Source organism: Neovison vison, chromosome 1, assembly GCF_020171115.1.
Source record: "Neovison vison isolate M4711 chromosome 1, ASM_NN_V1, whole genome shotgun sequence".
NCBI classification, from domain to species: domain Eukaryota; kingdom Metazoa; phylum Chordata; class Mammalia; order Carnivora; family Mustelidae; genus Neogale; species Neogale vison.
In genome coordinates this window covers 286,274,397-286,289,974 of record NC_058091.1, presented here as the reverse complement: position 1 = coordinate 286,289,974, position 15,578 = coordinate 286,274,397, and the positions used below count along the sequence as shown (strand labels likewise).

The 15,578-nt window shown below is 33.1% G+C and overlaps 1 protein-coding gene across 5 annotated transcripts in view; it reads right to left on the bottom strand.

Moving 5' to 3' along the window:
- Positions 1 to 15,578, bottom strand: part of RICTOR (RPTOR independent companion of MTOR complex 2) — a 129,718-nt gene that overhangs the window by 30,762 nt on the left and 83,378 nt on the right. For all 5 annotated transcript variants that reach the window (XM_044232512.1, XM_044232514.1, XM_044232513.1 and 2 more), the window contains 16 exons: positions 15,497 to 15,564; positions 14,135 to 14,217; positions 12,910 to 12,997; positions 12,067 to 12,157; positions 11,891 to 11,957; positions 11,669 to 11,749; positions 9,521 to 9,621; positions 7,142 to 7,307; positions 6,732 to 6,833; positions 6,569 to 6,615; positions 4,729 to 4,864; positions 4,134 to 4,333; positions 3,782 to 3,908; positions 3,010 to 3,174; positions 2,739 to 2,815; positions 2,168 to 2,246 (listed from right to left, as the gene is read on the bottom strand). In XM_044232512.1, the coding sequence (XP_044088447.1) occupies positions 2,168 to 2,246; positions 2,739 to 2,815; positions 3,010 to 3,174; positions 3,782 to 3,908; positions 4,134 to 4,333; positions 4,729 to 4,864; positions 6,569 to 6,615; positions 6,732 to 6,833; positions 7,142 to 7,307; positions 9,521 to 9,621; positions 11,669 to 11,749; positions 11,891 to 11,957; positions 12,067 to 12,157; positions 12,910 to 12,997; positions 14,135 to 14,217; positions 15,497 to 15,564 (1,678 nt within the window). The remainder of the gene's footprint in view (positions 1 to 2,167; positions 2,247 to 2,738; positions 2,816 to 3,009; positions 3,175 to 3,781; positions 3,909 to 4,133; positions 4,334 to 4,728; positions 4,865 to 6,568; positions 6,616 to 6,731; positions 6,834 to 7,141; positions 7,308 to 9,520; positions 9,622 to 11,668; positions 11,750 to 11,890; positions 11,958 to 12,066; positions 12,158 to 12,909; positions 12,998 to 14,134; positions 14,218 to 15,496; positions 15,565 to 15,578) is intronic.

Sequence of the window (15,578 nt, the reverse complement as noted above, 5' to 3'; positions counted from 1 at the left end):
TCAACACACTCAAAATTCATTATCCTCAACCTGCATACCATTTTCTGTGATCACAATCTCTTTTTTTGAGGATTTTTAAAAATTTATTTATTTGAAATAGAACATGAGTGAACACCAAGTGGAAGGGAGGGGCAAAAGGAAAGGGAGAAGCAGACTCCCCAATGAGCAGGAAGCATGACCTGGGGCTCCATCCCAAGATGCTGGGATCATGACCTGAACCAAAGGCAGATCCTTTACCGACTGAGCCACCCAGGCACCCCTGTAATAGCAATCTCTTTCGTGGTGGTTCACTGCATGCTCAGTCACGCAGATTAGAAACCTGAAGACTCAAGATGGACTCTTCATTCATTATATCCAATCTGTCCACACATCCTGTTCATCTTAGTTCAAAGATGTCCAGAAAATGTATCCCTGCCTATTCAATCTCAGCACCACTGAAGTTCACATTCTTATCAAATCTTTCTTCTTAAGTGATCTCGATATTCCTAGGCTTTATCTTTGATAGTCAAATATCCACTCCTACACTATGACCTGTCATGTTTCTAAAGCACAGCTCTGATTATGACTACTCTTTACACATCTATAATTCCCCCACTTCCAATTAAATTGGAATACATTAATGACATAATGTGGTTTATAAGGTCTTCTATAATCTAGTTCTAACTTACCATTCTAGCCTTATCTTGCCACTCCTCACTTAGCCTCACCGCAACTACAGTGGAATATAGCATTCTTCACAAGTCTGAAGTTCCAATAATCTATAGATTTATTATTCTGCACCCTCAGCCTTGAATACCCTTCATCCAACTTATTTGCCTACTCCTCAAGACCATTTCAAATATCATATCCTTTCCTCAGTCCACCCAACATTTCTTTTGCTAATTCTAATCCCTAGGCAGAATCATTAACCCTTCCTTTGTGTTTCCTTATATGCACAGGCCTTTGTTACAGTAGTTATATTTTGTACCTACTATTTAAAAGTACTATACTAGATATGCTAAGCAATTTTCTAATACTATAAATTGTATAATAAGGTGACCGACTTTACTATGGTAATTTGTTTAAATAACTTCTATTTATGAAATAAAACTATCACATCTTATTTAATTCTCCAATTCATTAATTATTGAAAGACTTAATCCCTAAATCACGTTTTTGTTTTTAAAGATTTTACTTATTTATTGAGAGAGAGAGAGAGAGAGAGAAAGCAAGCACAAGCAGGGGAGAGGCAGAGGGAGAAGCAGCCTCCCCACTGAGCAGGGAACTGGACATGCGGCTCGATCATTGGGGTAACGATCTGAGCCGAAGGCAGATGCTTAACCAACTGAGCCACCCAGACACTGTGCCTAGTTTTATAGTTACAATATTTTTTTTTTAAATGAGAATTTCTTGTGAAATATGGTTCAATATAGACAATGATTGAAATTATGAAAAACCTAAAAATTATTTACATTAGCATTGCTTATCCATGGGCTTCTAAGATGTTTGAAAATTAAGAATGTTTCAAACAAAATAAAATCACGATGATGACCAACTAAAGAAAAGCTAGGAAATTAACTAATAACTTCTCAGTTATTCTGAAGTACATTCTCAGATTTATGTCAAGTAGCATCTTAAAATAAAGTTTAATTAGATTATTAGATCTGCTTGGTAGAATCATTTTATAATCTTCCTTTATTTAGGAAAATTGTTTTAGTTATAGCTTAAAAGGGCTATCAAAAAGGACCCAAGAATAAAAGAAATGATAGTAAATAGGGTTAAAAAATTAAACCAGTAGATTATAGCAATTAAACTGAAAGAAAAATTACAACAGAATGGACACAAAATCAGTAGGTTTGCTATAAAACACGGTGGTTTAGAAAATGGAAAAATATAAACACAAATGATTTCACAGAATTTAAGATGACTTCATATGAATGTTTAAATTTTGTTGTTGTTGTTGTTTTATTTCTTTTCAGCGTAACAGAATTTATTGTTTATGCACCACACCCAGTGCTCCATGCCATACGTGCCCTCCATAATACTCACCACCTGGCTCCCCAACCTCCCATATGAATGTTTAAATATTTGACCTCTTAAGCTTCAAAACACTGATATGAAAAAATCCTCTAAATTCATAGATCTATTTCCTAAGATATAAACTGAAGCTTACTCAACAGAAAATTACCTTGTGCCACTTTTCCAACTGTTTTGCTACATAACCCCTTTCATTCAGATAGGAAAATCCTTTTGGGATGGAAAGAAATCTGTAAATTAAAACAATTTAGTTTAACACAGAGCCTGACCACAAGTGTTTAAGGAGCAAAAATATCTTAAGCAATACCATGTTTAAAGAGCTAAAAGACTTTAGGAATTGTTTCATCCTGACAGTAAAAGGTCAACTATTATTTACTATAATTTCAAATATAAATAAATTTTCATAATCTTGCAAAACACATGAATTCAACCACAGTAAAGAAAATGTCATGAAAATTATGAGGAGATATAGAAATGTAAAAGAAACATTAAGGAAAACAATGAAAAGACAGAGTTTCAGTATTAAAGGATATCTAAGATTCTAAAATAGGCCTCTTTCAGAAGTTAACACTAAACTCTTTAAAGTGTTTCCTATTTGGATTGAATCCAGCTTTAAAATACACTGCGCTAAAGAGAACACAACAAAAAACATAACTACAAGAAAAATTTACTTAACATTTACTTAAAATTTACTGAACATTTTAAATTTACTTAACATTTACCTCAGGAGAAGAAGCAAACCCTTGTCTCCAAGGTGGGATAAAGCTGGCTTCATCTGAATAAGAGCATGAAGATTGGCCTAAAGAAAGTAATTATCAGGCAAATTAACAATTGCAAAATGATAGTAAATTGTTTCCAAAACACCTATATTAAGTACATTATAATTTCACATAATTTTCTATTAAAATTCAGTACTTTAATAAAGTTTAATAATTAAAATAACTGAGTAAGAATCATGTCCAATTATTTTATTATAAAGTAATAAACCTTCACCTTGTCTTCACATGCTTCATCAAGAATATCAAGAGCTTCAGAAGAAATCGTTTTGTTTTTATCATGTAGCTGGGTAACTAGTAATTCAATGCCCCAATTATTGAAGAATTCAACATTAGCTCTCAATAATACTCTTAAATGTTTTGTTGCATACAGCCTGCAGGCCTACAAAGATAAATGAAAATATAAAAACAAACAAATAAAACCCAAACTTCATGGATAGTCTATTTGGACATTATTTTGGGACAGTTTTGCTATTTGAAAAGAGCAGAAGAAATGGAATTGAGGGTCTAGCCCCTGATATATTTTCTTAGTACTAGGTAAATAAAATACTTGCTTTAATCTAGCTGCTTCTTCCCCTTTATAGAAAGAAATGGGTACTGTATATGGTTCCTTGGAGGAACTACTGTTTTATTTTTATTATTATTTTTAAAGGTTTTATTTACTTATTTGACAGAGAGAGAGAGCAGGAGAGCACAGGCAGAAGGAAGTGGCAGAGGGAAAGGGATAAGCAGGTTCCCCCTCACTGAGCAGGAACTTGATATGGGGCTTGATCCCAGGACCCTGGGATCCTGATCTGAGCCAAAGGCAGTCGATTAACTGACTGAACTACCCAGGAAGGCGCCCCATGGAGGAACTACTATTTTAAAGTAAACTCAAACCCCATACCCTATTCTTAGAATTAGTAATTAATTTTGCTTGGCTAAATTTTATGAAGTAAAATAAAAAAATACAGCTATAAAAAATACAGTTCTGTTAATGTTATACTCACATCAGTGGCTGCAGTAAGGATTTTGGAAAGGATAACTCTTGCCAAGCCATCTCTGCTGTAGTCCAAGCTAGAAACGGTCAGTTTCAGTAAGTGATCTTGGTTTTTCAAGGAACAGAGATTAAGGAGACTTTAAAAAAAAAAGGGGGAGGGGGGAATGAAAATATAAACAAGCATTTCTAGAAAAAAGCATTTAATGATAAATATCACATAAAAAAGAGTAACAAAGCATCAAGATAACTCTAATTTTGGGGGGGTTTTAACAGAATTTACCAAATATATGTACATGGAATAAGAAGCATGCTACTTATGACTACATTAAAGATTAAGTTCAGGAATATACTGAAAAAACTACCATTGAAATACGCTGCATTTTTCCAGCATTTTGACTCCATGAGGGTGGCAAGAAAGTGTTCCAATAAATAAAAAGTAGTGTTGACTAAGGGTAGTCAATAAACCATTATTTTGAAGACTTCTTTCAGGTTTCATTCCAGATGAAGCATTGAGCCACTGAACAATATCTTTTACCAGATCTTCTAAGTATCCTTGCCCATCCTAAAAGCAAATACATTGTGATATTACTGGAAAAGCACTTAGTGACTATAATTAGAAAATTAATTTTAATCAAATCCAAGAAATGTAATGATAATGATAAAGTTACTAATAATGGATATCAACCACCAAGTATGTTCTTTTAAATTTCATTCAACACAATCCTGCATGAAGATGGTATTATCTCCCATTTTACAAAGAGAAAACCAGGTATTCTATAAGACACATAAGCTGTCTAAAGTCACATAACTAGCTAGTGACAAAGTCAGGATTCAAATCTAGGTCTGAGCTCATTCCTTATGTTTCTAAATACAACTTATACATACTCAGAAATAAAAGGAAGAGGGAAAATTTAGTGAAAAACATTTGCTCTGGAAAATACTCAAAATGCTTCTTACCTCTTCGGACTCCAGAAGAAATTCTGTAAACTGGCAACCCACAACTGTGAGCTGCTTGGACTTGGCAAAATCCAGATCCAGGTTGGCATATAATTTACTGCTGGGCTTATAAAAGTAAAGTAGTCTTCGTACAAACCTAAGAGCAAAATAAAATTAGCAAAAAAGAAACCAAAATTACTTTAAAATCTTAACCAAAGCTTAAGATAATAATAAAGTCTTGAATGTGTCTTGGGTTTAAAAAAAATGGCAAGGAATAAAAACATTTGGTACATTACACCCACATGCACACATGCAAAAACAACAAAATACAAAAAAAAAAAAAAAAGAAAAGAAAAGAAAAACCCACCTTAATTGTGAAGAATAGTTTGTAAAATAAGAATTTTATGGTGAGATGCCTCAAAGAAATATCAGAGAACAAAGACACTAGCTGGCTAAATGCAGATATAACACAGCTAGAAGATAGGCTTGGATAATACAAAGAAGAACCCTGAATAAAAATTTTCTTCTACTGTATTTTGTGACAATCTTTGTCCCATGACTCTATAAAATAATCCTACACTGGATAATTGTAAGCAAAATAAATCATACTACAATTCTGTCTGTTTTTCACCATTAGGCAAAAAAAACAAGCACAAAAGCTGCAGGTAAAATTTAAGAAACTGAATTTATGAAGCAATGAACATAATTTATATTTCTTTTTTTTTTTAGCATAATTTATATTTCAATGTTATAACTTTCAACGTTACGGGCTAAGCTTCTATTTAACTCAGTTCAATTTAATTTCATGCATTACAATCCAATCCAATAACGGTGCCAATTCCAGAATGTGGAGAAACAAAGCTGAAAGAGACTTCATCCCTGTTTTCAACCAGTACGGAAAGTTGAGGCTAAGCTTCTTTATTCCAAGTTTACATATGTTTTGTATAAACTGAATACAGATATTAAGTTAAATATCATGAGTAGATGAATACAACCAAATAATAAAGTTAAGGACATAAATTTTTCAGAAACATGAAGTAAAGGCTCTCTTATCGAATGAGATCAGTAATGGTAGTGGATTAGTCTAAACTCAGAATGAGTAAAAAATGCATGGGGTTACTAGGGAACAGCACAGTAGCTTGAAGTACTGTGTATGCCATGAACATTAGTATGTTTTATGAAAGGTGTGGAGAACACCTTAACTTGGTTAAGGGGAATGAATGTAAAGAGGAGGACAAATGGCTAACCCTCCAAAGTCAGATGCAAATGCAAGTAGAAGCAGAATAGTAAAAATGGCCATCATTTCAGGAGGGTAACACTATGTCCTCATTATGTCATCCTCATGCATTAGGGCTAAGATTACAACATGGTTGAAATTAACCCCATTTGAGAAACTTTCATCTGAAGTACTTCATATGTTCCAAAAGTAAAACCAGAATATAAATACTAGAAAAAGAATTAGCTGATGCTTTTGGGTTGTTAAGAGTATACACAAAAATGTATACATGTCCCTACTGAATACCAACTATTAAAATGTATGTATGTATCTTTTTTTTTTTTTTTTAAGATTTTAAAAATTTATTTATTTGACAGACAGAGATCACAAGTAGGCAGAGAGGCAGGCAGAGATAGAGGGCAGGGGAAGCAGGCTCCCTGCTAAGCAGAGAGCCCGATGCGGGGATCGATCCCAGGACTCTGAGATCATGACCTGAGCTGAAGGTAGAGGCTTTAACCCACTGAGCCACCCAGGAGCCCCTGTATGTATCTTTAAAACACCAATTATTACTTTTCATGGGTATCAGGTATAATATAACTCAAATATAAGTTCTTTCAATTTAAATGCAAAACAGCTGTTACATACCTGTGCAACTGTTCATCTTTATAGTTTCTTAGATTTACATTTGGCCACTAGAAAAACACAATATGTTATATCATATATGTATTTATCAAGTCCCAAAATATAATTATGATGAATTACAATGAATAATACAATGAAGCCATAACCAAGAAGTAGTCTGTCCTACCTTAAGAATGGTCCCTATAAGATTCCAATTCCATTCAAGATTCTCTTTATGTTGAAGGACTTGGCTATCTCTAAGGTTCATTAGAAGGGCTTCCTCTGTATCCTAACATCATCAGAAAGTAATAAGGAAAATTAAGGCAAATTATCTTCACATTCAGAAAACTAAGTTCAAATTTTTAAAATTCAATTTCAATTTAAATTTCATTTAAGGATGAATTATCAAGGCTTTTTAACTTTAAAAAGCTATAAAAACATAACTTTAAACTGCCTAGTCATTATAAAACTAGAAAGTCATTTGAAATTCCATAAGCATGAATAAAACTGCTAACTCAAGCAAGTATATGCATATTAAAATCCATCAGTTAAAAATTAAGAAACTAAGTTAAAAACTGCGACATTCCACTTCAGTACCTTAAGAACAAATATATCTTTCTGAACTCGGAGATACTGATCCCGTTTCTGGTGGGTTGCAATTGCTTTCTGAATAATGTGATCTAAATGAAGGCTGTAAGGTTTAGGTCCTCGTTTCTTCATTTCATGGAAGCGTTTTAAACAGTTCAAGGCTGCACTGGCTCGCCTAATTTAAAAAAATGAATTAATTCTGTAGCAAAGCTAGCATAATTTTAGAGATCACTTTGGTAAATTAGTAAAACATTTAAATTCAAAGCTAGAGATTGTTACTAAAAAGTAAATTATTTCATCAAATTTGAACCACAAAGAAAAAAAATCAAGAACACTGCTGATTTGTATGAAGAAACACTATGTAGGGGTGCCTGGGTCGCTCAGTGGGTTAAAGCCTCTGCCTTCGGCTCAGGTTATGATCCCAGGGTCCTGGGATCGAGCCCCACATCAGGTTGTCTGCTCTGCGGGGAGCCTGCTTCCTCCTCTCTCTCTCTCTGCCTGCCTCTCTGCCTACTTGTGATCTCTGTCTGTCGAATAAATAAATAAAATCTTAAAAAAAAAAAAAAAAAAAAGGAAACACTATGTAGACCCAACTAAATATATATTTATTAATCTTTTCTTCTGTGGTGGTGGGCAATTTTTGTATACTGTTTTAAGAACTCCTAAACATCAGGAACCCAGTTTCCTCTCTTTTCTTATGGAAGTTTAAAAATTTGCTTTTCACATTTAAATCCTTAATCCACCTGAAAGGAATTTTTGCTTATGGTAAAAGGCAGGAATATTTTATTTCTCCCCATCGTGTGGATAACTGATGATTCCAGTATCAGTATGTACAGTCTCTATTTTCCCACACTGATCTGCAACTGTTAATGGTATCCTTCTAAACATTATTTTTAATTCCTTGTTTGTGGTCCACAAAAGCACAGTTTTCAAGAATCTGGTAGCAATGAAGTCTCAACTCCAGAACTTCTAGTAAAAACAAATCAGATTTAAAATTTTAAAACCTTGAGATGCGCTCAGATTGGAACTATTGAAGGTAAAGAAAGCTTGCTGAGCTAAAAGCAAACAAACAAACAAAAACGTTATAAGACTATTATTACTGAAATTTTGAAGATAAATTTGAATTCCTGATGAACCCTGAAATTCATGGCCATAATCTGACCCAGAGAGGTTAGCTCTACCAGGCTTTGGGAAACACATTCTTCCATCATGAAACTGATAGGGGCTTCTGGCTGGCTCAGTCAGTAGGGCATTTAGCTCTTGATCTCGGGTTTATCAGTTTGAGCCCCACAGTAAATACAGAGATAGGTTGCTTGAATAAATAAACTTAAAAAAAAAAAAAAAAACACCTGAAAACTATCATTACTTATGGAAGCCTAGAGTTATAACTGAGATAATCCCTAGTTAACTCTCAGTTTATAATACAAGTTCATTCTATTCATTCTATTAAATAATAAATTTATCTAATTGTATTAAATAACAAACTTAATAAATTCACTGGCAGAGTTAAAATTAAAAGAATGTTATTTATTTATAGTGAGGCCCATATATGTACTTCTGAATTAATAAAGCTAACTGAACTTTTAAGAACTGTGTAACTGTCAATAAAATTCACAGTTCTGAACAGTTAATGAACTATATTTCACTAATACTACAAAAAAGTCTAAATATATAGATTTTTCTAATACGTAGTATTAAAGAAAAAAAAAAAGGAAGGAAGGAAGGACAGAAGGAAGTCAGACTCCTGGCTTAGACATAATCTTAACCAAATGAAAAAGATTTCTACTAGCACTTTCTAATCAAGCTTCTCCATCTTTACCTTTTAAATTATATTTTATTATTAGCACTGAAATTCCAGCAGACCTACAGCTGTATTAGCATACTTTTGTTTATAAATTCTGTTTGCAGTACCTCCTTCAGATTTAAAAGTTTAGCTTACTTCAGTGCCTATAGTATGGGTTACTAAATTCCAAAGTTTTTAACCACACATACAAATGAATACATTGCTATTCTTTGTGCTTTATTAACTTTAAGTACTTTAGACATTAAAGAGCCCGAGTTGCTACTCAAAACATAAAACAGTCCAAAAAATTCTCAAACACCATTTTTAACGATGTGGTAGAGTTTATGTCCTGGTCCAGAAACATGCTAGAAAAACTTGATTTTATTTTACTATGCTATAATACTTTGTAGACTACATTAAATAATACTATCAATTTTCCGCTCATCTGTAAGGCATCCAAAAGAATTCCACCCCTCCCCACCCACAAAAAGCATTTCCAAGCAAACTCTTCACATATACACACAGAATTTTAAAAAGAAGAGAAGGTCATCTAAATGGGTATTAAATATACCAGGCACAGTCTTTGCTAGAGCTCTGATACTTACAGTCTCTTTTCCTTGGGAATATCAAAAGATGCAGCCATATTCATTAGGGTTGGCAGGCAGTGCAAATGATGGCTATGTGAATGAGGAAGTATTGTATTTGCCTAAAAAATGAAACATAGTATTTTTTAGGAGGTGACAAATAGGAATATTTTATATAATAGATTATCCACAGATAAATACTAAAGCTTTTACTCATGAAATGAACTTAATGATTCACTTTCCAATACATACTTATTTATAATTTATCTTATCTACTTTCAGTAAGGATGAGACTGAATGAAGATACAGACTCATATAACATTAATAAAACTCCGAATTTTACAGATCCTTTATTATAACATTAAGTGGTAACTTAAAATGAATTTAGTTACAATTAAACTCAATTCTTAAATGATCTGAAAGGATTACATATCAAAACTTAGATCCAGTGCTATAATGTTACATTAATCCTACTTTCCAAACAAAACCCACCACACAATCTGCTTTCTACCAGTGAGGATAAGTAAATTAATCAAATGTGGAAGCCAGAAAATGTAAGCATAACAAGCAATGAACTAATACCACTATATTCAAAATGAACAGCTTTTTTATTTCAAGGGAATCTAGAATTCTGGTCATGGAGGAAGGAAAAAATGAAATTTATAAAAAAGATTCCTTCATAAAGAACATGAAATTCTAAATATTGATAATCTTACAAGAAATGATATATTAAGAATTAAAATAAAAGGGACGCCTCGGTGGTTCAGTCGCTGAAGCATCTGCTTTCAGCTCAGGTGGTAATCTCAGGGTCCTGGGATGGAGTCCTGATCGGGCTCCTTGCTTGGCGGGGAGCCTGCTTCTCCCTCTGCCTGCTTCTCTCTCTGCTTGTGTTTGTGCACATGCATGCTCTCTCTGACAAATAAATAAATTAAAATCTTTAAAAAATTTAATCAATTAAAAATATAAAAATCAGATCTGAAGGGACGCCTGCGTGGCTCAGTCAGTCAAGCGTCTGCCTTTGGTTCAGGTCATAAAGGGTCCTGGGATCGAGTTCTGCACAGGCTCCTTGCTCAGCAGAGCCTGCTTCTCCCTCTGCCTGCCGCTCTCCCTGCTTGTGCTCTCTTTCTGTAACAAATAAATAAAATCTGAAGAAACAAAAAAATCAGATCTGAAAACCTGCAGTATTACTTATTCTTCCATAGATGGACTGAAGGAGAACAGAGCATGTGGCTAAATAATTCGCTGGTAAATAAAACAGTGACCATTAAACTCTTTAATTCTCTTTACCTCACTCACAGAACCCAGCTATTACGTGGAAAAAAAAAAAAAACAAAACAAAATACTAGAGGTGGGGGGGACAGAAACAACAAAAACAAAAATGTACTTTGCCAATATGAGACGATCACAACATAATTTTAAAAGATCTGCTACAAGGTTACTTTTTCCTAAACCAGTTAAAATGGTTTTTATTTAGTATTCTATTAACAAACAGGTGACCTAGAAATAGGAATTCTATCTTGCAAACAATCAGTTCTCCCATCGCTTGATTTGCTGGGAGTAGGTAATAGTTGGATCACTTCCTAAGCGCCTTATTTCCAGAAGTTACTGACGTCATAAAATCAAGGCAAACCACCCCCCAAAACAAAACAAACAAACAAAAAAACACAAAAAACTTACCTTCTAAGCCTAAACTCACAAGTTTGCAGAGAATGTTTTCAAACAAGGGAATTATACTTAGAATTTTTTTCAGTTTTCTAAAATTCAGGCACTAATTGCTGCATCAATTCCACTGCTGCCTGACCGAGGCAATATCTAGTTTTGTAATTTCTTGCTTATTAGGCAACAGATCTTTTTGAGATACATTAAGATTTTTAAGACTCAAAATGTTAACATTAAAAGTGGGTATAAAAATCAATATTCAGTACTTTTTGATTTTTACATATTCCATTTAAAAAACTAGCCTGTACTATATAGACACATTACACACACACACACACACACACACACACGTATAGATAGATACAAGGCATCAAGGGTTCTTCGCACCATAAAGAGAAACACTCAAAAAAAAAAAAAACAAACTTACTTTTTGAGATACTACAAAGTAATATTATTTTATAAATTAAAACATTAATTGTATGAAACATAATCAGAAGTTGTTCAACTTACCATATGTAAAAGCTCTCCTAAAAGGATGGTAGCTCTAACTGAGATATGGTCATCACTGTTTGTTATCACTTCAACCAAACCCTTTGAAAATATAAAGAAAGTATTACCGTTGAGCAGTACATAGGAACACATTTAAGCATCACATATGCTTATTGCTCTGAAATAACTGTTAGAGAAAATTTAAAAAATAAAATAGAATAAAATAAGGTTTGTAAGTCTTACCTCTAGAAGCCCGTTACGAATAAACGCAGAGAGTATCAGTGCCAAATAATTATCCATAAGGTCTGGCCTAGAAATAAACATAGCACAGAATCAGTTTAAAAACTGCTCAGTATATTACATGATTTACCAAAAAATGGTAAATTATAATAAATTTGAACTATTTCCCTAAATTCTACCTGGATCTGGCTCGATGAGGAAGAATAGTTTTTGCCTCTGCTGCTACAAAGCCATCTGAAAGCCTCCAACTGTCTTGGAATCTGCCTGGATCTAAAATAGTTAAAATTAGGTAGTTAGAAGAAAGTGAGAAATCACTAAAACACATCAGTTAACCATTGGCTATTCAGGCTATAATGAATGTTGTAAAATGGTTAAAAAAACAGAAATTGGTTAAAAAAAAGGACTGAGGGGCACCTGGGTAGCTCAGTTGGTTTAAATGTCCAACTCTTGATTTTGGCTCAGGTCATGATCTAGGGGTTGTGGGAATGAGCCCCACATGGGGCTCTGGCCTTAACGAGGAGTCTGCTGGACATTCTCTCCTTCTCTGCTGCCCCTGCCCCACTGAAATACGTAACTAAATCTTTAAAAGATGTTAAAAAAAAATAAATGAAAAGGCATACAGCAAATAAATGATTTATTGATATACACAGATCTAAACTTCTTTCATTTTGGGACTTAGGAGTCATTTGGGTAAAACACAACTATAGCAAGGATTAAATAATCTAATTTGAGAACTACATCAGTTTCTTATCTTTGCTCTTTCTTTCTTTGTTCATTTTTCTATGAATTTCACTGCTCATTTGCAATATCTAGGGTGATGGTAAAGAAATTAACATTTCTTATTTTTTGAAATTTATTTAAGGTTTTGTTTTTATATTAATTTATTATGCTATGATGATGCAGTAAGAAAATGGTATTCAATATTTAGTTCAGTATTTTGCCTTTGAGGGACTCCGTGTATTGGATAAACCATTTTAAAAATCACAGTATATGAACAGATTCAAATGGACTTCAATACTTACCTACACTGAGCAATGCTTCTATGAATTCTTCAGTCACAACAGGTAGAGGAAGACGAAATATATCATAGAGCACTTCAAGCAGACCTCGCTGCAAGTGCAAATAAATACAGTTCATTTATTTTTATGGAAGGATCTTCATTTAAATTTAAAAATTTAAAACAGATGTTTTAAATGTCCTATTCACAGAGAAAAAACAGATAGAAAGAGAACTCCTTATTTTAGAAAACTGCCATCTCAGGTCTATACTAGAGCAGAGATAACTATGGTGTGCTTACTACATACACGACTTAATCTTTTCAATTAATCTTTTATTATCCCCACTGTAGTACATATGGAAAAAGAGATTTAAATGTAATTTGCCCAAGGTCATGGAACTATAAAGACTAAAATCAGGAATCAAATAGTGGGTCAAACTCCAAAAACCACGTTCTTTCACCACCTGCAAAGTAAGCCACCATGAACTGGCCCCAACCTTTACTTCCCTGCTTATAGATCTTTCCATCTAAAATCATATCCTTCCATTTCCATGGTCTAATGTTTCTCAGTTCACATTTTAAGCAAGGAACCCCTAGCTAACATCTTCTAATATTTTTCAACTCCAAGTTTGGCTCATATAAAGAAAAACAAGAAAAAAACAAATTTTATTCTTTCAAGCACAATTAAAAACATTTAAGTAGAAAAGGAAGAATCACCGAAGAGTTCATATTTTCCCCTCCAATTTCAATTTCTTTTAGCTGTTTGGTAGAAATTACAATGCACTAATAATTTAGGAATATATCTAATAAATAAGCATATAAATATTAACGACCTAATTTTAATGAAAACCATCACTCATTTTATAAAAACATAAGTTAGAAGGCATAAGATACATAAATACTATATTTACTTTTTACTAAATATATTTCTGTATTGCTTGAACCTTTCACAATGAGAATGCCCTCCTCTGTCTGCATTTTTAAATGAATAAAGCATAATTAATTTTGTATTTTTAATCCAGTTTTTAATTCAGTCATAGTTCCTAACAACATCATTATTTCAAATTATTTGCATTAGTGTTAGGGTTCAACTAAGTAGCAAATATTTATTCAAGTATTTTTTTCAATGTTCTATGATACAGATGAACAACTCATGAGGAAAAAGCAACATGTGAAATAAGTTTTTTTTAATAATTAATTTCCTCTGTTAAAAGTCTGGGAATAAAACAGTAAGAGTAACTTTTGCCTACCCTTATTTCCATATTTGGTATACAAAGTACTCCAATTAGAGACTGGATCCCAGAGTTTCCAGGTTTACACAAATTAATAATACCTAAAGAGGATAAAAAAGAAAAAAAAATCACTGATTTAAATTTCAAAAAATACACAGAGCAATGTATTCATAATATAAAATCTGTGATATTTTTCCAGATAACTTCAAAATTATGCTATTATTTGGTTATCATAAGTAACACTTCCCTACTGACTAGAGATTATCAGTAATTTTATCATTTAAATTTTATCTTGTACCATTTAAATTTAAATATTTGTTGCATACTCAAAAAAGTTCATCAATCTGACTGCATAGTATTCCTCCTGTTTGCTGATGAGTGAGTCCCAGAGATGGAATACTAGAGAGAGTAGAACAATGTTCTGTCTCTCTTACCTAATACCTCCTTAACCTAAAGTGAAATGAAAAAATTTGCTTGGCATTTGTCTTTTAAAAGCATACTTCTAGGGGCGCCTGGGTTGCTTAGCGGGTTAAGCCTCTGCCTTACGCTCAGGTCACGATCTCTGGGTCCTGGGATGGAGCCCGCATTGGGCTCTCTGCTCAGCAAAGAGCCTGCTTCCCCACCTTCTCTCTCTCTGCCTGTCTCTCTGCCTATTTGTGATCTCTCTCTGTCAAATAAATAAATAAAATATTAAAAACAAAAAAAAAGTATAATTTTAAAATTTACTGAATGCATAAAAAAACTATAATTGGTAGAATTCAAATAATCTGTATAGATTGAAATTTTAAGTGGGAGAATTAAGTCCAACAATTTAAAGCACATTAGTATGTCAAAAGGAAGTAAATAGCCAATAAACACATACAAAATTAGTATCATTAGTCACTATGGAAATCTAAGTAACATTCACAATTAGATACCATGACACATCCACCAGAATGGCTAAAATGTAAGACAACGTGAAATGTTGGAAAGGATGCAAGCAACTGGAACTTGTACATGCTGATGATAGGAGTATAAAATAGTATTAAATAGTATGAAATAATATAAAATAGTATAAAATAAATATTTTGAGAAAAAGTCTGGCAGTTTCTTATAAAACTAAACATATATCCACCTTGTGACTCAGCAATTCCATTTGGGTATTTACCTAAGGCAAATGGAAAGCTCATGTCCACAACAAGACTTTTTAATCAACCAGGTAATCATTAGCACACAGATTTACAAATGGTCAATTTTAGTAATAATTTTGTACAAATCCCTCTCTAATAATAACATACAAAGTTAAGACCAGGTTAACATCTAAATTAGATGCTGCAATAGTAATTTAACATTTGAAAAAATGAATCAAGTTTTTCTTATTAAGCAGCACAAGTAACTTACCTGCCCATGACCGGAATGTCGCTATGATTCCCATCTTACTGGCTAGAAACCTCGCTTCTCTATCTTCTCTGAGAGCCGGTGG